At 44.0% G+C, this 22539-nt stretch overlaps 1 protein-coding gene across 7 annotated transcripts in view; it reads right to left on the bottom strand.

Moving 5' to 3' along the window:
* The window catches only part of dnmt3bb.1 (DNA (cytosine-5-)-methyltransferase 3 beta, duplicate b.1), a 245309-nt gene that overhangs the window by 139337 nt on the left and 83433 nt on the right, over positions 1-22539 (bottom strand). For 6 of the 7 annotated variants that reach the window (XM_080204812.1, XM_080204806.1, XM_080204811.1 and 3 more), the window contains exon 5: positions 11583-11732. The exons of the other annotated variant lie outside the window; for it this stretch is intronic. In XM_080204812.1, coding sequence (XP_080060938.1) covers positions 11583-11732 — 150 coding nt within the window. The remainder of the gene's footprint in view (positions 1-11582; positions 11733-22539) is intronic. 7 annotated transcript variants of the gene reach the window in all.

Raw genomic sequence — 22539 nt, forward strand, 5'->3', positions numbered from 1 at the left:
CTGAATTGGACTTGATTGAATGGGAATAAAAACAAAAAAAAACGTTTACCCGAAGATCAGAGGCCGAATGCCCATGACCGCTGAAGTGTCCCCCAGCAGGAAGAGAACACTCTTGCCTGGTGATTGTCGAGTAGTGTTCATTCTTCCGTTGTCGTAGCATCTGCATAGTCTCCTCAGTATACCATACCTCGGGACATCCTTGCCTGTAGCATATCAGGTGGACAACGTTGGCCGAGTTGCAAGTGTATGTACTGTGTACCTGGTGGATGGTGTTCTCACATGAGATGATGGCATCTGTGTCGATGATCCGGTGTGTCTTGCAGGGTTGCTGCGGACAATGGTCTGTTTGAGGTTGTGTGGTTGTTTGAAGGCAAGAAGTGGGGGTGTGGGGATGGCCTTGGCAAGATGTTCGTCTTTATCAATGCCATGTTGAAGGCTCGTAGCTTCTCTGCTCTGTCCGCCGCGTCCCATGTTTGTCTTCTGTGGCGGTCACTGCAGTTTTTTGCTGTGGCACGTCGGAACTGTCAAATTTTGAGTTGAGTGCCATATCCTGTTCTTATGAGGGCATCTTTCAGTGTCTGTTGCGATTCTCCTCATCTGAGCAGATCCTGTGTATATGAGGGCTTGTCCATAGGGGATGACTTCTTTAACGCGTTTAGAGCGGAAGCTGGAGGAGTGGAACATAATGGGGTTATCCGTTGGCATTGCGGTACACTGAAGTGAAGTGACCGTCCCCTTGATGGAGATGCACGTGTCCAATAATGCAACTGATTCCAGAGAGTAGTCCATGGTGAGTCTGATGGTAGGATGGAACTTGTTGATGTCATCATACAGTTGTTTCAGTGATTGTTCACCATGAGCCCAAAAGAAGAAAATGTCATCGATGTATCTAGTGCATAGCATCAGTTGAAGATCCTGTGCGGTGAAGAGGTTTTGTTCGAACCTGTGCATGAAGATGTTGGCATATTGAGTTGCGAATTTGGTCCCCAGGGCTGATTGCAACAGACACCTCCAGACACTGGAAGCTGCTCTCATAAGACCAGGATATGACACTCGACTCATCAATCGACAGTTCCAACATGCCACAGCGAAAAACCACACCGACCTCCTCAAAAGACAAACGTTGGTCACGGTGGATGGAGCAGAGAAGGTACACACCTTCTCCGGAGTCTTCAACATGTCATTGATGAAGACAAACATCTCACCAAGCCATCCCCACATCTCTACTTCTTGCCTTCAAATAACTGCACAACCTCAAACAGACCATAGTCCGCAGCAAACTACCCAGCCTTCAGGAGGACAGTGACCACGACACCACTCAACCCTGCCACAGAAGCCTTTGCAAGACATGTCAGATCATCGATACAGATGCCATCATCTCGCGTGAGAACGCCATCCACCAGGTACATGGCCAAGTTGCAAGTGTGTGTACCAACATTGTCTACCTGATATGCTGCAGGAAAGGATGTCCCAAGGCATGGTACATTGGGGAGACCATGCGGATGCTACATCAACAGATGAATGAACACTGCTCGACAATCACCAGGCAAGACTGTTCTCTTCCTACTGGGGAACAGTTTAGCGGTCAATGGCATTTGGCCTCTGATCTTCGGGTAAGCGTCCTCCAAGGCGGCCTTCACGACACACAACAGCGCAGAGTTGAGGAGCAGAGACTGATAGCCAAGTTCCGCACAGGGACGACCTCAACTAGGACCTTGGGTTCATGTCACACTATCTGTAACCCACACAACTTGCCTGGGCTTGCAAAATTTCACTAACTGTCCCGGCTAGAGACAATACACATCTCTTTAACCTGTGCTGAACCCTCTCTCCACTCACATTGTCTGTACCTTTAACACTTGATTACCTGTAAAGACTCGCATTCCAACCATTATTTTGTAAATTGAGTTTGTGTCTTTATATGCCCTGTTTGTGAACTGAAATCCCACTCACCTGATGAAGGAACAGCGCTCCTAAAGCTAGTGGCTTTTGCTACCAAATAAACCTGTTGGACTTTAACTCTGATGTTGACAGATGTCTTATGGAGGAAACCCACGCAGACATGAGGAGAATGTGCAGACTCTGCACAGACAGTGGCCCAAGCTGGGAATCAAACCTGGGTCTCTGGAATTGTAAGGCAGCAGTGCTAACTATTGTGCCACCAAATTTTAAATTTCAAAATTCATCAAGCACTTCCTCTTTATTTGATTAGGGTTTCTTCAATGATTGTGTGTTATATCTGGCATGCAATCTAAAAGGGTGACTTTCTCAGTCTGTGGATTAAAAACAGTACATCAGTGCAACAATGCAGAATGGAACTCAAGGATTTTCATGCAGTGAGGAGCTGCATTTGAAAGGATGCAAATGATAATAGTGTAACCCTGATTCTCCAATTCACACTCTAGTCAAATGCTCGAGACGCAGGATTTTAGAATCAGTATTTTACAGTCAGAAGCAACTTACTTTCCATTGATGATGATAACTTAATTGGATTTTATTACCGCCGTGTCTAATTATAAAGTCTTACTGTAAATAAGAGTCACTGTTATGTAAATTAGCAGTACTATATCAGAAAGTATATGAAGCTGTTGATTAAATCTCTTAACTATCACCACTCCGACTGAAACTCAGAGGTGAAATCTAATTTTAGCGAGAATAGGTTACAATAACCACAGTGGTATACCACAGAGCAGGAAATGCGTCATCAATGTGAACGTAAGACAACTTTCAGTCAAATTTAAATCTTTTATCTTTTCCATTCAAAATACACAATGTGAAATGTAATGCAAGGTTACATTCAAGGTTAAGGTTTCAATTAAACAAAGAAACCAAGAGGATGAATTCCTTAAAGTTTCTGGTATATCTATGCCGCTGGAGATGCTTAGAATTAAGAAACTCAAATGAAATGATTTCTCCCATCGGTGCACCTTGAATTCACTTCTACCAAATTTCTTCAATAATTTGGCCTTTCTTGTTATCTGCCCACCTAGACCCTGCTAGGCTCATAGAACATAGAAAAACTACAGCACAAACAGGCCCTTTGGCCCACAAGTTGCACTGAAAATATCTCTACCTACTAGGCTTACCTATAACCCTCAATCTTACTAAGTCCCATGCACTCATCCAGAAGTCTCTTAAAAGATCCTATCGAATCCCTTCCACCGCCACCTCATTTGCAGAGCAATGTCTTTCAATCAGTGGCTCCATAAAGACAATGGGGATGATTAGGCCAGGAGGTTTAAGTGGAGGCCATTTAGCAGGCTCCCCACTGGATGCCACGGTTTCCGCAAGTCTCCGCCGTCAGATCCACAAAGAGGATTAGGTAAATTAGGTAAATACTTATTTAAATATAGCGACTCCGCTAGAGTTGGGGGGGGGGGGCAGGAGGTCAGGGATAAGGGGAACGTGCCCCGTGGGCATTTCCAGCAGCCCCTGGCACTGCCCAAGGGGCAAAGTGGCAATGCCCAGGGACACATTGGCACTGCCCACAGGGCATTGGTGGGGTGGGGAGAGTTGGGGAAATCAAGGCAAGCTGGGGGAGAGGGGAGATGGGCCTGGACACGTCCAGGGTTACTGCGTATGCGCCAATCCCAGCGTTGACAGATCAGCGCGTGCGCAGTGGCCTGCTCAGCGCTATGCTGCGGCCTCTCCAGCAGGAATAGGTTCTGCCCCCAGCTTCTTCACGTGAATCACGCTGCTGTACTCTGCAGTGCACTGAGTGTGGGAGAAACTCCCGCTAGAAAAAACCAGCAGGATTTACTCCAGTTTTTACCCGAATTCAACACTTAGGACTTTTTTTGGGAGAATCGCCCCCAACTTTTCTGGTTTTGTGTCCTTAATGTAGTCTGGCTAACTTAGAGCCAAAGGAGAAAACATATAATCTCCCTTTGTCAAATCACCTTGGTGGAATTGAGGGGTTCGGGTACTTTGATGGAGTCTTTAAACGTTATCCCATGATAAGAGGGGCAAATCTTTCTCTGACTCAGGAAAACCTGACCTGTGCACTTTCATGGCTCGAAAACTGCACACCAAATAATGATGTGATCATGCACACTATTTTTGTCTGTTCACATTGGGGTCGAGTTTGCAGTAAGCTGCACCCCAGTATGTGAAGACTGTGGGTGTGGAGTGGAGCCAATTAGAATATCTACCTTGCTTCTCAAACACAGTATCCCAGCTCCCAACATTGTTTAAAGGCCCCTTAAAACCTCACCCCCATGCTGCACAGATTGCCCATGCCATCTCAATGCCCCCCCCTCCATGTATCCTCCATGTCATCTCTATTTCCCCATCGTCACCTCTACATTCCCCCAAATATCCTCTGTAGTTACTCATCTGGCATGCACTGTGTGCAGTCCTCAGATTCCATGCAAATTCAATGGAAAATATTTTATATTCCTTGCAAAAAAGACCCCACCATCTAATAAAATCCTCCATACCATTGATTTTGAGGAAAATTCCTCATGTCAGATGAAAAAAATCCTTGCAATTCTTGGTAATCCTATTAACTTGTGTCAACAAACCAAGAGTCACATCAAAGGAACTGTCTGTTTTGCAACTTCTTGCAACTGCCAGTCATGCTCAGATGAATGGAACACTGACTATGCTGAAACTCATAAACATTTGAAACCCAGCCAAGCATTCTTAATGGCCACAGCTGTCCAAACAATTGATTAATTGCTGAAAAGGAAAGAATAACAGGTGATCATTTCAATTTTAAAGCAGACAGCCTGTCAATCAATACAAGAGAATCTTTCAAGTGTAGATTTTTTACCCCAAAATGTCAAAAAGATGTTTAAAAACAAAACAGAACCATCTAAATCACAATAATAGTGATGAGAGCACAAACTAATGGGCCATTTTGTAATATATTTCACTGCATTATGGTGGTTTCTCTATTGAAAAAGCACTGTAATGCATGTGAACAAATACATAAGGTATCAATTACTTTGGAACTTACTTTTATAGGACAGATCCCATGATGAATTACTGCATTAAAAGCATATCTACATTACAATACAGCACCTAATAGGGACACTTGAAGGTGTGAAACATTTTACACTTGCCTTTCAGAATGTTCCCAACTCCTCAAAAGATTTCCCAACTCTTGACAAACTCTCAAACCTGATATACTTTTAATGGGTTTCCAAAACCTCACACCTCCAGGTGAAAATTATATGCAGGAGAAAAGGCAATTTACAACCCCATTTAAAATGGGAACCTGAACTTGGTTGGGGTGAGTGTGCATTTTGCGATGGAACATTCACCTGTGATCCTTATCTCCAGAATGGTTAGCGCAACAAAGGACATCGCCACCTCCAGTTTTCCCTCCAAGTCACAGACCATTCTGGTTAGAACATATACTACCTTTATCACTGTTAGTGCAAAATCCTAGAATTTTCCACCTAATAATGCCACTGTGGGATCATGTCTCCACAAGAACCAACAGTGACACAAGGAAAAAATATTTTTATTCAGTGAGTGCTTAGGATATGAAGTGCAGTGTCTTGAGAATCCAGTGGAAGCAGATACAACTATGACTTTCAAAAGGGAATTGAATAAGCACCTGAATAGAAGAAAATTGCTGGGTTACTTGGAAAGGGCAGTACAGTGGGGATCTGAGTAGCTCCCACAGAGGTGGCAGGGACATGACAGCCAAATGGCCTCCTTCGGTGCTGTAACCATTCTATGATTTGATACTTTTACTATTTAATATACCATAAGAATAATTCTCAGTTGCCTCCTACAAGGCTATATGGGTCAATCTTCACCAGTCTTTCTTAGTAACACTAGAGAACAGTTTAGTAGCTTCTCTTTCAACTGCAATGAATTTGGCAGATCCATGAAATAAAATACCTGATTGGGGAAAATTTGAGCAGTTTTACATGAAACAATTTCTAAATTTACTTCAAAAGAAATATTTTGGAAAATTAGGTACAAAGTATACTATTTATCCCAAATCACCCAAATGTCACCTGCAGCCCATGGAATTGTCGTTTCAGAATCAAACTTGATCAAAATGCAATTAAGTTGGTATAGTTTGATGAATATTTTCTTAGAAACTCAAATACATTTTCCTTCTTTAAAATCAAAAACATGATTTTGTACAATTGCTCAAATCGTAGTTCTGCACCACATATGAACATTGAGAAACTTGATTTGTTCTCACTGGAATGATGGAGGTTGAAGGGCGACCTGATAGAAATCTGCAAGATTATGAGGGACTGGACGAAGTGGATAGTCAGAAGCTTTTTTCCAGGTTGGAAGTCAATCACTGGGGGGCATAAGTTTAAAGTCCAAGGGGCAAGGTTTAAAGATGATGTATGAGGCACGTTTTTTCTTACACAGAAAGTGGTGGGTGTCTGGAACTTGCCTATGGAGGTACAGGAAGCAGATAAAATAGTGACTTTTAAGGGGCATCTGGACAAATACATGAATAAGATGGGATAGAGGGATATGGCCCGGAAGGGTAGGGGGTTTTAGTTCAGTCAGGCAGCTTGGTCAGTGCAGGCTTGGAGGGCTGAAGGGCCTGTTCCTGCACTGTAATTTTCTTTGTTCTTTATTCAAGGATGACTTGAATGGGAGTGGCAGGGAAGTCATCCATAACTTCCTGAATGTAGCATCCAGAAAAATTAACAAGGGCTATCATTTTCGATAGCAAATATTTCTAATACCATTTTTACCCAGTGCATTATAAGAACTGATAAAATAATAATTGAAACTAGCATTATTTGGAAGATGGCACAGCGATCCAAGAAAAGGCTGAATCTCTGACACCTTCTGCTGTTAGTTGTCGACGGATAGTTTGGACTACGTGGAATAATTTTGAAATAAACTCTAGAATGAGACAAACTGATGATTCTCAACAGCATCAACAACAAGTTTATTCAGGTTCCTACGTCAGTGGATTCAGCCAAATCTTATACATCATGCACAGGATAATTTTTTATTAATTTGTAGGATGTATGAATATTCTCACCCACCAGAATGTAGTATCAGTCACCAGCTTGGCACAGTTGTTTGCAGCTGACCAGGAGACTCTGTAAAGATCACCCATAGCACCCTGGAAGCATCCAGAGGTTAAGTGCCACAGTGATCTCGACAGCAATGGATGTTGGGTGTTCACCCACAGAACTGGAAGCTACCTCCAGCCCAATCATCTGGCAGATGGTTTTGAAAGCCTTCTGTGGCACCAGACCTCGATCATGTCAAGGTAATTGGATCATTATCTATAAACCTTGGCAGCTGGATCGTGGCGACTTCAATGAGGATGTCCTCCTTGCCTTCCTGCTGGCACCCTGGTACTTGTGCCTCTGCTCTGAGGTGATGCCTGTGACCACCTGGCCTCCTCTCTTTGAATTCCCACTCTTATGGCCTACCACTACCAATATTCACAAAATTGTATGCCTTTTCTTTCAACCTTAACAGCAGTTAGCCACAAATGATTCATCCCTCTAATAAGAGTTTTCTTTCTCAATGGAATTTCCTTAAATGTTAGTCAATGTTTGCCTACCATCAGCCTTTATTAAAGTTTAAGACACTAGTTTCAAACCCAAGTTTCCCGCCCTCAAGCTGAATGTGAAGTTCCAACACGTTATGACATTTTGCCTCCGAGGATCCTCTATTGTGAGATCACTAATTCACCCCATCTCATTACATATTACCAAATCTAAAAGAGCCTCTTCCGTGGCTGGTTCCACAATGCACCATTCTAACATTATCAACCATTCTACACAGCTACTTTTGCCAATTCAATTTGCCCAATCTATCTGAAGATTAAAGTCACTCGTGATTATTGCAGTAACTTTCTTTCAAGCCTGCATTATTTCCTGATTCGTACTCTTCTCCAAGGTAGCTCCTGTTCGAGGATTTGTTGAGTATGTCAAAGATAAAATACTGTGGATGCTAGAACCTGAAACAAAAACAGAAAATGCTGGAAAATCTCAGCCGGTTTGACAGCATCTGTGGAAAGAGAATAGCGCCAACGTTTTGAGCCTGGATGACCATCTGAAGGTCATCTTATCACGAAGAAAAAAAAGACAAAGTGTGATGCTTGCCACTGGAGGAGTTCACACCAGGAAGCCGGCTGCTAACTGCTAGAGGGCACCATTGCACATGCGCCGTGATCTTCCACTGCATATGTACAAGAATGCATAGTACACTGGAAGACTGTTATTTCCCCGGACACTGCCTCCCTCACCCACTGGTCGTACTCTCTCCATCCAGACCGCCGCTGCCCCTGATTCCACTCCCCCCCCCGCCCTACCGGCCAATCAGAGCCTCCAATTCTCCTCCCCTGTCCCCAAACATCTATCCTCCCCCATTCAACTCCCCCCCCCCCCCCCCCCCCCCCCCCCCCCCCGGTCAATCACTGTCCCCATTCACCCCCAAAGTCAATCACTGCCCCTGTTCACCAACCCCCCCTGCAACTGGTTGGATGGCGATCTCTGATTATAGAGCGCACAGCCCCCGTACTCTGCCTCCCCTTCAGGTTCTGACCCTCCCCTTTGACACCATTCTGTGCCCAATGGGCACTGTCAGGGTGCCAGGCTGGCAATGACAGGCTGGGACTGCCCAAAGGGCACTAACCCCCCTCTCCCCAACTACTCGGGGGCCCTCAATGACCTCTAGTCCCACCAGTGAGGCCATCACAATTGCTTCCTGTTGGTGAGGGAGCCAACCTCATCAGTGAACACCTCCACCAACAAGGCCATTAAGACAAGCATGCCCAGGCGATTGTGTCACCCACCCATCTACACTTCCTTCCTCTCCTACGTCCCTCCTGCTCACTTACCTCTTCCCTGGCTTCTCAAAGTAACTAGAACTTTAAACACAGCTAATTTATGGCAGATAGTGCTGTAAAAAAGGGGGAGTGCATCTTCCGTTCCCCCTAGTTCTCCTATATGCAACTGAAGGCCTCAAGAAAATGAGGTGCTGCACTTTGCTCACCAGCTTGAACTGACAGGTTGGGCAAGGCAAGTGCTGCTGCATAAGTGGAAAAGAGGGGAAGTTATGGTCCATTGCCTTTTCCTCCAGTAGCTACAAGCCAGGAGATAGCAAAGATGATTCCTGAGGAGCTAGAACTCACAATCTCCTCTTCCTCTGGCTACATTGGCAGCCACTTCTGCACCTCATCACTCACTGTTTGTCTTGCAGTCAGCAGCACAGAGATAATTCACTTGAGGGCTTGCCGATAATGTTAAATCAGGAAATGACACAAGGTGACAGACAGAGCATGAGGAAGCCAGAGGATACAGATGTTAAGCAGCCTCTTAATCCCCTAGTTAAAATGCAGCTATAATCTTAGATTTATTAAATATTAAAGCATCATGACAGCTCCCAGTAAGTTCAGAATTCCATGCAAGAGGCTATGCCTGTCATTGTAAATTACCTGCACCTTTAGGGAATGGTAGCCTTTGCAGTTTTCCTAAATATGGGGAATTACATTTGAGGCACACAATGCAATCAGTAGACCTGACAACCCTGGAAATTCAGCAATTATGATAAATTGTTGAACCTCTCAGTCCCTTGTATGGGAGCACGGTCAAATTATATAATCTGAGCTTCCCTAGTAACGTTGGTATTGATGACTTGCCATATAAAAGAGTGCACTGTCAATTGGCTAACCTTTCCCTTTGGATCCCTGAAATAAGAACATGGCGTACAACGTGAGACTGTTTTCTACCACCATCTGGGTTCTGCACATGGCACCTTGAATACAATTCTATCTACAGCAAGAAATCGAGCTCTTCAAAATTTCACGACTGAATTGCAACCTCCTGCCACAGAGTTTCTTAGGTAGCAGGTTTACCTCAATGGTAGCACTCTCACTCCTGAGACAGATGGTCATGAGTACAAACTTCAGAGACCTATGTATAGAATTCCTACAGTGCAGAAGGAGGCCATTCGACCCATTGAGTCTGTGCCGATGCTTTGAAAGAGCATCAACCAAGGCCGCATGGCTAACCCACCTAACCTACAACATATTTGGATGCTAAGGAGCAATTTAGCATGACCAATGCACCTAACCTGCACAATTTTGGACTCTGGGAGGAAACCGGAGCATGCGGAGGAAACCCTCAGAGACACGGGGAGAACGTGCAAACTCCACTCAGATAATGACACAAGGTCGGAATCTAACACGGGTCCCTGACGCAGTGAGGCAGCAGTGCTAACCACTGTGCCACTGCGTCACCAAATCTAAGCTGACAATTCTGCGTAATAGAGAAAGTGCCACACTGTCTGAGATTCTGCCTTTCAAATATATTGAACTAAGGTCCTAACTGTCATTTCAGATGGACATAAAATATCACATGTCACAATTCCAAGAATAACAGAATAGTTCACCGGATGTCCTGGTCAATAATTATCCAACAGAAGCATCATTAAAACAGAATATCTGGTCATTTATCTCAGTTCTGCGTTTTTCTACTATTTTGCCATTTTTTTCCTCCTCATTATAACTAATCATCAAAAAATATTTCTTTGGGACATCTGCCATAAATCCAAGTTCTTTCTTTCCTGGGAAAATTTTGGAAATTGTTATAAAGGATCTATCCATCCTTCTGGAAGGTCAGCGATGAGATGAATTGACTCTCCTCTGGTGCAACTTGCAAATTATAACTTCTTTTGGAGCCCCTCTTTCTCCAGCCTTTAATTAAGTCCTGTAGAGTAAGATTCCCAGTAGAAAACACAAGGTGTAGACTTCAGTTTCAAGCTCAGTAATTTTCTTCATCTGGAAAACGTCCGGAAGGTAATGGAAAATATAGATAGAGAAAGGCTCCCCGAGTAGGACAGTAGATATCTTTTGCAATACATGCAGTGAATAAGATATTGCCACACGTTTCCACAAGCAATCATAATTGAACAGTGTCTCTTTAATCAAGCACTTACATCTTGAGAAACACGTCCTAGTAAACTCCACCTTTTAAATAATGGTGCACATTCTCAAGGTTGGGTAGGAAAGTGGAGATCACAAGATTTTACAGAGAACGATTCCTTCCCGTGTGTTAAATGTCATTTGTATGTGGCCATCATAGTCAAGGCAAGTGTTGCTTCACATGAAACAAGCAGGGCCAGGAGCATCCGATGGGGTTCCATAGAAGAAAATGGGGAGTTTCTCGTATGGAACACCAACAGATGCTCCTAGCCTTGCAAATGATTATTGGTAGCCTAGTTCGAATGGTAATTTATGTTTTCTTCCAACCCAGGAACTCCTGGGTAAATAAGAAAACTGATATCAGCAAGCAATAACCCTAAGAAAGCTAAGGTGCTAAAACTTTTAAAAGCAGAATTACATATTGTGATAATAATGTGCATTTTACGCACTAATGTCAAATATGCACTGTCCAAACTTATCTACTGTATATAGAAATAGTTTCAGTTTTAATAGTTCACATCTAATTGCAGGTTTTGCTTTGCTTGGACAGAACCTAATAACAGGTGGTCTGCTTATAACTGATAATAAATATCATCCCTGTTTTGAGGACAAAGTCTACTGTCACAACTAATAATAGAAATAATTTAATAAAAACAACATATCTTTTCAATGGACATACCTTACATACAGTTTATGTACATACCAATGAACTGTTCATGTCCTTTTTGGGTTTCATATTATTATCTTCTTTCTTTTTTTTGTGGCGAAAGGAAATTCCTGCCTGGAAAATTATACGTTGTGCTGGCCTTTGTCTGAGACTGCTTTCCCAACCTGATACTCCTCGTCGTTTTGCCTATGGGCAACATACAGCTATTAAAATACAGGTTTCAAGTTGACTCTGGTTAGCTTCTTTGCGCTAAACAAGGACAACCATGTATTCTAGTGCCCAAAATGGAAAAAACAAAAGACACAGCAACAGGACTATAACAGATTTGTTTCTATTTTTATTGGTAACCAAGATGAAGGGCCAAGGTGCTTTGTGCAGGACATCAAAAGAGAAGACAGAGCAGATGATAAACTTTAAAAGCCTAAAATTGCAGAAAGAACTAAAGACCCAGGGAAGACAGGAGTTCCACAGTTAAGATGTCCTGGGAGAGAATATGGTAGAGTTGGAAACTGTACAATAAGTCTTGACATCAACATTAAGTTTGAAGAGGAGCGACAGAGCCTGCAAAATAGAATATTTGCAAGAATCTGAAAGAGAACTTCAGAGAAGCACAGGCCAAGTAATATCAACAAAATAAAAACAAGATTGCAATGAGAGATAAGTTAGAGCCACAGCTGAGAGAAGGATTACCTAATAGACATTCAGGTCTTCCTGGCATCACACGTAAGCATGTTAGAGAGAAGTTAGAAGAGCCTCCCAAAATATAGGAGCAATATTCAAGTCCCGGATGGAGTTAGGCTTTACAGAAAGTTAAGAGTGGTTGAGAGGAAAAACTCATGTAAAAGAAAACCAAGATTCCTGAAGACAATTGCAGCAATGGAAAAGATGAAAGTTCCCTTTGAAGCCAAAAGAGATATTGAGACTAAGAATGTCAACAGGCACAGAAGGACCATGGGTGAAACCATCAATTGTCAGAGGAAGTAGATGCTGGTTAGATTTACAAGAAGCATTAATATATCTGATATGTGAAGTCAAATCCAGTTAGTATATCATAATATGAAATCTGTTTTCCTTTACGGTAGCATTTTAAATGAACCAGTGTTATTTCTACTATAATGTTATGTCTTAATTAATCATTTGTTACCTAAAATGAAAATATTTGAATGATGTTCAATAAGCTGTCTTATAGTGAGAATATCTGCCCAGTCATAAAGACCACCTACTTCCATCTTTGTAATATTACCCAGTTCCAGCCCTGTCTTGTATTATGTGCTGCCAAATACTTTTGTCACTTGCAAACACAACTAATCCAACGGCTTCCTATCTTTTTCCTTCTATATATTTCAACTCCTTCAAAATCCAGTGGCCTGTTTCTTACACTATACTAAGTCCGTTCACCCAACAACCCTGTGTCCCCTAGACAACACTGGCTTTTGGTCCCTCACTATCTCCAATTTAAAGTATTCACCTTTTTGCTTGGTCATTAGACAGCAAATCCTGTTGCAGGAAGCTGCAGAGACTTGCAGAGAAGTGCAACTTCCTCTTACAGTGAAGAAAGGTCTATGTCTCACATGCTTACTGGCCAGTTCTCTCCACATAGTCTTCCTGATATACAGACTATTTCCAACCTATTTCATTTTTGCTTCAATTGTCTCTGAAACTGAGTAACTAATCTTGAATCAATGCTCAGTGTGAGAGATGCAAAGCAATAACTCAAGCAGTGTTTGCTTATAATGCATAAAGTTTGTGACACAATCTAACTGAAATATTTATCTATTTCGATGTGGGGGCTAGATAGCGTTTGGAATTTTTGTGATGTGGACATGCATGGAAATTAGCATTCTCCAACAGTGTCACTGAGTCCCAAAGCCTCTGGAACGTGACATAATTTTCAAAGGGAGGGCTGGAAGGGAGGGGTAGATAGTCAACAACCTGCATGCCTCCAACTAATTGGCTGTTGGTTCATTGTGAAGCTCATTAACAAGCTTTGGAGTAGCAAGTTTAGATTTTCAATTAGAACAAACAGAAGTTCTGGGACACATCAGGGTGCAATTACCATTTACATGGCAGGAAATCACGGGTGCTAATGGATGCACTGGTCAATAAATTTAGCAAAAAGCTGCTCAATCAGTTGCACAGAGCTGCCTTCACTGCTAATGGATGCTAGCATTTGGGAACAGTGAGTTGTTGGGAGGACTCTGAAGCTGTTGACATCACTTGAGTATCACAGGTGGGTGCAGGAAGTCCTGGTGAGCTGAGAGAGTTGAGAGCAGGTTACATCCACACTGGAGAAAGTAGCAAAGAGGAACTTCAGTAGATGCATCTTCCCAGTCAGGATGAAACTAGATGAGTACATAAAGGGCTGCAAGGAGGTGAAGGTGTTACTTAAGACATTAGCTGTACAATCCAAGAATCAGTGAGCCGCAAATGACAGAGCGGTAGTGCTGTAAGAGGCTGTGCTTGTCCAGGTCTCGGACATTTATACTCTCGTTCATTATGTCTCAAGGCTGAATGGCCTCCAGTAATCCCCATGTACAGCTGTCAAGGTCACTGTCAGCCTGAGTCTTTATGCATCCAGCTCTTTTCAGTGATCAGCCAAGGACCTGGGTGGCATCTCATAGTTGGAGCTCATCACACAATCCAGCAAGTCATGTCTGTCCTGTTCCAAAGGGCATAGAACTACATCCATTTTGAGACAGGCACAGAGGGAATTGGTGTTTGCCACTATCAATGGATTCCCACTTGGTCAGGTCTTTGACTGCACCACATAACACTGTCAAGTCATCAATGAATTAATCAGATTCCAGAAGAGAAAAGACTACCAATGAATTTTCAGCTGGTCTGCTCATCATGAAGGGCTGCGCTTAGTTGCCAAGCAGCTGTCATGATGCTTTCATCCCTCGAGGGTCCCAGGTGCTACACTTCATCAAGCCATCATCTGGACTCTGTGGGTGACTGCTGGGGGATTAGTTATATCCTCTATAGATGTGGTTCCCAGACACAATGTACAGAGGCACTACAACCTAAACCACCTATTAACAAGAACCTGCACTGAACAGACCATTGGCATATTGAAGATACACATCCATTGCCTTAACCACTTCATGTGGTTCCCTACAGTTTGAACCGGAGACTCTCGTGTTGTGGTCATTAGCTACACTTGGGGCTGGATCAAGGGGAGGTGCATAGAAAAAGGTAGAAAGGAGGCTGCCATTTGGTCCTTCGAGCCTGCTCCGCCATTCATCAGGATCATGGCTGATTGTCCAACTTCATATCCTAATCCTGTTTTCTTCCCATAACCTTTAATCCCATTCGCCCCAAGTGCTATATCTGGCTGCCACTTGAAGACATTCAATGTTTTGGCACCAACTGCTTCCTGCGGCAAAGAATTCCACAGGCTCACCACTCTTTAGGTGGTGAAGAAATGTCTCCTCATCTCCATCCTAAATGGTCTACCCCAAATCCTCAGATTCAGTTCTGGACTGCCCGATCATCATAAACATCCTCTCTGCATCTACCCTGTCTAGTCCTGCTAGAACTAAATAAGTCTGAGATCCTCCCTTCATTTGTCTGAACTGCAGCGAAAACAATCCTAACCTAGTCAATCTCTCCTGATACATCAGTCCCGCCATCTCTGGAATCAGCTCTTCCTTGGGGGAGGGCAGGGAGGAAGAAGGTTGAAAATGGAATATCCTACAACACATACCATGGCATCGTGGAAAACCCAGCCAATCACTCCACTTGCCCATAAGATATAGGAGCAGAAGTAGGCTATTTGGTCCATCAAGTCCGCCATTCAATGAGATCAAGACTGATCTGACACGATAATATTCAACTCCACTTTCCCACCTTATCCCCCATAACCCTTGATTCCCTTACAATTAAAAAATCTGCCTTTCTCAACCTTGAACGTACTTAGTGACCCAGCTTCTGCAGCCCCCTGCGGTAAAGAATTCCATAGATTCACTACCCCCTAAGAAGAAATTCCTCCTCATCCCTGTATTAAGTAAGACTCAATGTCCCTTTTGACATCAAGAAAAATGATACAAGTTTCATTCTAGGCATAAGGAATTATTATTAATGGAACAAAGAGAAAAACAAACAAGGTGACCTATTAAGTGTATCAAATAATGTGGTATCATTCTCCCACCCACTTCCACAGAGGGTTTCCCTCAGTGCTGAGGTGGAGTGAGGCAGCCTGCATCCGTGCCTCTGCTTGTGACTGGAATGTCTGTTGCTTCCTTTCTCAGTAAGGAGTCTCACCACACCAGGTTAAAGTCCAACAGGTTTATTTGGTTGCAAAAGCCACTAGCTTTCGGAGCGCTGCTCCTTCATCAGGTACAAAGGAGTTCTGATAACAAACAGGGCATATAAAGACACACCATCAATTTACAAAATAATGGTTGGAATGCGAGTTTTTACAGGTAATCAAGTCTTAAAGGCTATGTGAGTGGAGTGAGGGTTAAGCACATGTTACAGAGATGTGTGTTGTCTCCAGACAGGACAGTTAGTGCGGTTACCTGGGCTTGCAAAATCTCACTAACTGTCCTGTCTGGAGACAATACACATCTCTTTAATATGTGCTTAATGCTCTCTCCACTCGTGTTGTCTGTACCTTTAAGACTTGATCACCTGTAAAGACTTGCTTTCCAACCATTATTTTGTAAATTGAGTTTGTGTCTTTATATTCCCTGTTTGTGAACAGAACTCCCACCTACCTGACGAAGGAGCCCCTCCGAAAGTTAGTGGCTTTTGCTACCAAAGAAACCTGTTGGACTTTAACCTGGTGTTGAGAGACTTCTACTGTGTTTACCGCAATCCAACGTTGACATCTCCACATCATGGCTTCCTTTCTTGGCATAGAGACTTTGAGACTGCTGCACCCAGGTCACTGCAGGTCATTGCAACACTTTTATTTGTTAGTGTCACAAGTAGACTTACATTAACACAGCAATGAAGTTACCTTGAAAATCCCCTAGTCGCCACACGTGAGCGCCTGTTCGGGTACACTGAGGGAGAATTTAGCATGGCACCTAGTGAGCATGTCATTCGGACTGTGGGAGAAAATCGGAGCACCCGGAGGAAACCCACGTAGACACAGGAAGAACATATAATCTCAGCACAGTGACCCAAGCCGGACATCGAACCTAGGTCCCTGACGCTGTGAAGAAGCAGTGCTAACCACTGTCCTGCCAACACGGATGTTTCCATAGTAAGAGGGACCAAAGAAGTGAGGGTAACACCCATGCCCTCTGCAAGATGGACCCTTGATCAGTCTTTTCAACTCTCCCAGCCCTTTCACATGCTGGATAAGGCTATTGTCTAGGATGCAGCTGGCATCCTGGCCAAACATTTTTAATCTGGGGTCAGGACCCAGAAATGATCCAAGCATTCTGTTCCCAACTCTGGATTGAAAATCCAGTCCATGGTGAAACAGAAATTATGATAAAAACATGCCCCATACAAAGGTCAGAATTTATTTATTTATCAGTTTATTTATTGTTGTCACAGGTAGGCATTAATACTGCAATGAAGTTACTGTGTCAAAACACTCCGGCGCCTGTTTGGGTACATTGAGGGAGAATTTAGCATAGCCAATGCACCTAACAAGCACATTTTTCAGACTGTGGGAAGAAACTGGAGCATCCGGAGGAAACCCATGCAGACATGGGGTGAATGTGCAGGCTCTGTGACTCAAGTCGTGAATCGAACCTGGGTCCCTGGTGCTGTGAGGCAGCAGTGCCACCGTGCCGTCCCAAGACTGCATAATTATATTTTATGTAAGTTAGGCTCTTTTCTCTAATTGTTCAATAGAAAAGCTCAACCCTTGAGAGAAATAATTAATAAGAGATGTTTTGCTTGTCTACGAAAGCTTACGGTAACCTGGTTTGCTAAATTTTTATTTTATCATACCAAAAATGGTCAGTGCCAAAATAGTACACAAGCATCAATCAGTAATACAATAAACCAGTACAAGCCTTGAGATAGCATCTTGAAAAACTTGTTTTTTAAACAAGGTAACTGTTACACGCTCAGTTTATTTGCTTGGTCTTGTTGGCAATACATGGAGAAATACAATCAGATGATAGACTATTTGGTTGCAACTGAAAAGCAGTTTTGCATTAAGCTATTCCATCTTAGCTCCATTTTGGACCCTTGACAGGAAATCACAATCTCACCTTCTATTAAATGTCTATTACAGTTCATCGAAACAACTAAAAAGGCTTCTGTCTGCCACACCTCAAGCCTCACAGTTCAGCTGAACAATCTTAAAAAAGTATAAAATTTGAGATAAAACTAATGATTTCCTGCTAGCTTTCCAAACTTGTAGAAGCTGATCTCTGGTGGGGATCTAGGAACAGATACCAACACCAATATACAGAAATGGCCCCGAGCAATTTACCTCTAATTTAATTTAGCATGTGCTCTTAAGACTATTAGAATACCTCTGACTACAGAGTATTTTACAACAGGAAATACTGAGCTTTGACCACAAAGAAGCATGGTAGATTAGATACAGCAACTAAAAATATGAACTTGAATTTTCTAAAACATCTAACTGATTTTAGAGTATAACTAAAAATCCAGGAAGCAAAATTTGCAAAAATGTGTGGGCTTCGCAATGGAGTTATGAAAATTTGTCCTGAAGCAAGCAAGCTGCAAACTGCTTGCTGCCTAATAATTTACATCATTGTAGTGTGCTGCCCAGCTTTAAGTATGCTGTTGAGTGGCTGGGTGCCTCAGCAGGGGGTTCACTATCATGCAAGACCAGCATTACTTAAAGCCAATCTTGCACCTCTTTAAGGGGAGGTGCATTCTGAACAGAACAGATGCTGGAAGTGGCTAGGAAGAGAGTCTTAACTGGAGAAACATAAGAACATAAGAAATAGGAGCAGGAGTAGGCCATCTAGCCCTTTGAGCCTGCCCCACCATTCAATAAGATCATGGCTGATCTGTCGTGGCTCAGTTCCACATTCCTGCCTCTCCCCATAACCCTTAATCCCCTCTCTTATCAAGAACCCATCAACCCGCGTCTTAAAAATATTTAGCGAGGCAGCCTCCACCACTTCAACGGACAGAGAATTCCAGAGATTCACCACCCTTTGAGTGAAGAAGTTCCTCCTCAACTCCGTTCTAAACCGCCCCCCCCTTTATCTTGAGGCTGTGCCCCCTAGTCCTACTGTCCTTTCTGAGCGGGAAGAGTCTCTCCACTTCTATCCTATCCATCCCATTCATCATCTTATACGTCTCAATGAGATCTCCCCTCATTCTTCTAAACTCTAACAAGTACAAGCCTAGTTTATTCAGCCTCTCCTCATAGCTCAACCCCCTCAACTCCGGTATCAGCCTAGTAAACCTCCTCTGCACTTCCTCCAAGCCAAAATATCCTTACGTAAGTGCGGCGACCAAAACTGCACACAGTACTCCAGCTGCGGCCTCACCAATGCCCTATACAGCTGCAGCAAGACCTCCCTACTTTTATATTCAATCCCCCTCGCTATGAAGGCCAGCATCCCATTAGCCTTCCTGACCACCTGCTGCACCTGCAGAGTGGGTTTTTGCAACTCATGCACAAGGACCCCGAGGTCCCTCTGCACCGTCGCCTGCTGCAGTTTTTCGCCAAGTAAGTAATAGTCCTTCCTACCATTATTCCTACCAAAGTGGACCACCTTGCACTTGCCAACATTAAATTCCATTTGCCAGTTCCTGGCCCATTCACCTAGCCTATCTAGATCCTTCTGCAGACTCTCCACACCCTCCACGCAATTTGCCGTTCCACCAATCTTGGTGTCATCAGCAAATTTCGACACCATACACTCGGTTCCCTCCTCCAGATCATCTGTATAAATGGTAAATAGCTGAGGCCCCAGCACCGACCCCTGGGGCACCCCACTAGTCACCAACCGCCAATCCGAATAGCACCCATTAACCCCCACTCTCTGCCTCCTATTTGACAACCAATCCTCTATCCGCGCTAACACCCTACCCCCAACTCCATGCCCCCTTACCTTCTGCAATAACCTCTTGTGAGGTACCTTGTCAAACACCTTCTGAAAATCAAGAAAGACCACATCCACCGGCTCTCCTCTATCCACTGCCCTAGACACATCCTCATAGAACTCCAATAAATTTGTCAGACACGACTTCCCCTTAACGAAACCGTGCTGCGTCTGCTCTACCAAGCAATTCCCCTCAAGATGCCTCGCTATTTCCTCCTTGATGACGGATTCTAACATTTTACCTACAACAGACGTTAAACTAACCAGCCTATAATTCCCTGCCTTTTGCCTGGCACCCTTCTTAAACAACGGCGTAACATTAGCCATTTTCCAATCTCCTGGCACTTCCCCGGAATCCAGCAACGTTTGGAAAATAACCACCAAGGCATCCACTATCACCTCCGCCATTTCCTTCAGAACCCTAGGATGCATTCCATCCGGTCCTGGGGACTTGTCCACAATCAGTCCCTCCAGTCTGTTGAGTACCGCCTCTCTAGTAACAATAATGTCATTGAGACCCTCCAGTCCTACCACCTTTCCATCGCTAAAGGCTGGCTGATGGTGCAACAGGATAGGGAGTATGCCCAAGGTTCACGGGAATGGCACTGGAGGTCACAGTGCAGAAGCGAAGAGGTGTCTGCTGGAATTCTACTGCTTTACCCACCATGGAATCGGAGCAGTGGCGAGGCGGACAATGGAAATGTTCATTGAGGTTGGGTGGGATTTTCCAGTCTCGAGTTGAGTGAGGTTGTAAAATCCTGTCCGGCCTCTGTCCTCAGGGAACCAAGTGGCACCCCCCACACACAGTCTGAGAAGGCAGTGGGACCAGATAGTTGTTGCCTTCAATGAAAGCAGTGCATCTCTGAAGACCTGAATTCAGCACTGTAAAAGATTCAATGACCACTCACCAATGGTCAAAGTTCATGAATTTGTCCTCGAATTACACCTCCTTACACCTGAACCAGTAACTCAGCCTCACACACTCAGCAGTGTTGCAAGGCTCCCACCTACATCACAGTTTGCACACAAAGCCAACAATTCAACCATGAAAGTCACATTAGTCAAAATGATTGCACCACACTCATAGACATACTTCCCTCTCTTGCAGAGCAAGATGGTGCAAAAATTAGACTTAGTATAATGGCATCTGTTAGACTAAGTCCCCTAAATGGTTAGCTGTGGTGTCATTAAAGGAAGTGACATATACTCATCTGATCAGAGTCCAGGAGAAAGCAGCATGGAAAGAAGCTGGTGGATGGGAGTGCTGTCATAACTTCAAATAGATTACAATAAACTTGGTGTTAGCAGCCAAGAGTGTTCCCGAGTAACTGAAACCATCCCAGCCTAACAACAAGGCAGTGGCATTTAGCCAGTGGGGGATAAGCATGCTGCCATAAAGCATATGGTGCTCTCTATCACTAGAGCAACCATGACTGAGGATCTGGCCAGTGGCGGGCAGAAGCTATCCAAGATGACAGTACGCTCATAGCAAATCTTCTTTCCCACATCTGCTTCCCACTTAATCACACAATCTCTACTAATTTACAAGTTCCACGTGGCGTACGTATGCACCTCTCATTTCCCTCCCACTCCTTATCATAATCCAACCCTTGTGCCTTTTTTATCTCAGATATTCAAAAACTATCATGTGCTAGACCAATGTGAAGAACATTGGGAGAATAGGAAGAAAGTGATGATGTTGCACCTTAAAGAAATGTATTTAAATCATGTTCTGTGAAGGATGTTTCTAGCAGACCCTTCCATAAGAACATAAGAAATAGGAGCAGGAGTAGGCCATCTAGCCCTTCGAGCCTGCCTCGCCATTCAATAAGATCATGGCTGATCTGTCGTGTCTCAGTTCCACATTCCCGCCCTCTCCCCATAACCCTTAATCCCCTCTCTTATCAAAAACCCATCAACCCGCGTCTTAAAAATATTTAGCGAGGCAGCCTCCACCACTTCAACGGACAGAGAATTCCAGAGATTCACCACCCTTTGAGTGAAGAAGTTCTTCCTTAACTCCATTCTAAACCGCCCCCCCTTTATCTTGAGGCTGTGCCCCCTAGTCCTACTGTCCTTTCTGAGCGGGAAGAGTCTCTCCACCTCTATCCTATCCATCCCATTCATCATCTTATACGTCTCAATGAGATCTCCCCTCATTCTTCTAAACTCTAACGAGTGCAAGCCTAGTTTATTCAGCCTCTCCTCATAGCTCAACCCCCTCAACTCCGGTATCAGCCTAGTAAACCTCCTCTGCACTCCCTCCAAGGCCAAAATATCCTTGCGTAAGTACGACGCCCAAAACTGCACACAGTACTCCAGCTGCGGCCTCACCAATGCCCTATACAGCCGCAGCAAGACCTCCCTACTTTTATATTCAATCCCCCTCGCTATGAAGGCCAGCATCCCATTCGCCTTCCTGACACCTGCTGCACCTGCAAGCTGGGTTTTTGCGACTCATGCACAAGGATCCCGAGGTCCCTCTGCACCGTCGCCTGCTGCAGTTTTTCGCCAAGTAAGTAGTAATCCTTCCTACCAAAGTGGACCACCTCGCACTTGCCAACATTAAATTCCATTTGCCAGTTCCTGGCCCATTCGCCCAGCCTATCTAGATCCTTCTGTAGACTCTCCACACCCTCCACGCAATTTGCCGTTCCACCAATCTTGGTGTCATCAGCAAATTTCGACACCATACACTCGGTTCCCTCCTCCAGATCATCTATATAAATGGTAAATAGCTGAGGCCCCAGCACCGACCCCTGGGGCACTCCGCTAGTCACCAACCGCCAATCCGAATAGCACCCATTAACCCCCACTCTCTGCCTCCTATTTGACAACCAATCCTCTATCCACGCTAACACCCTACCCCAACTCCATGTCCCCTAACCTTCTGCAATAACCTCTTGTGAGGTACCTTGTCAAACGCCTTCTGAAAATCAAGAAAGACCACATCCACCAGCTCTCCTCTATCCACCGCCCTAGACACATCCTCA

Source organism: Carcharhinus amblyrhynchos, chromosome 16 (assembly GCF_965287045.1).
Source record: "Carcharhinus amblyrhynchos chromosome 16, sCarAmb.v2.hapA, whole genome shotgun sequence".
In the NCBI taxonomy this organism is placed as follows: domain Eukaryota; kingdom Metazoa; phylum Chordata; class Chondrichthyes; order Carcharhiniformes; family Carcharhinidae; genus Carcharhinus; species Carcharhinus amblyrhynchos.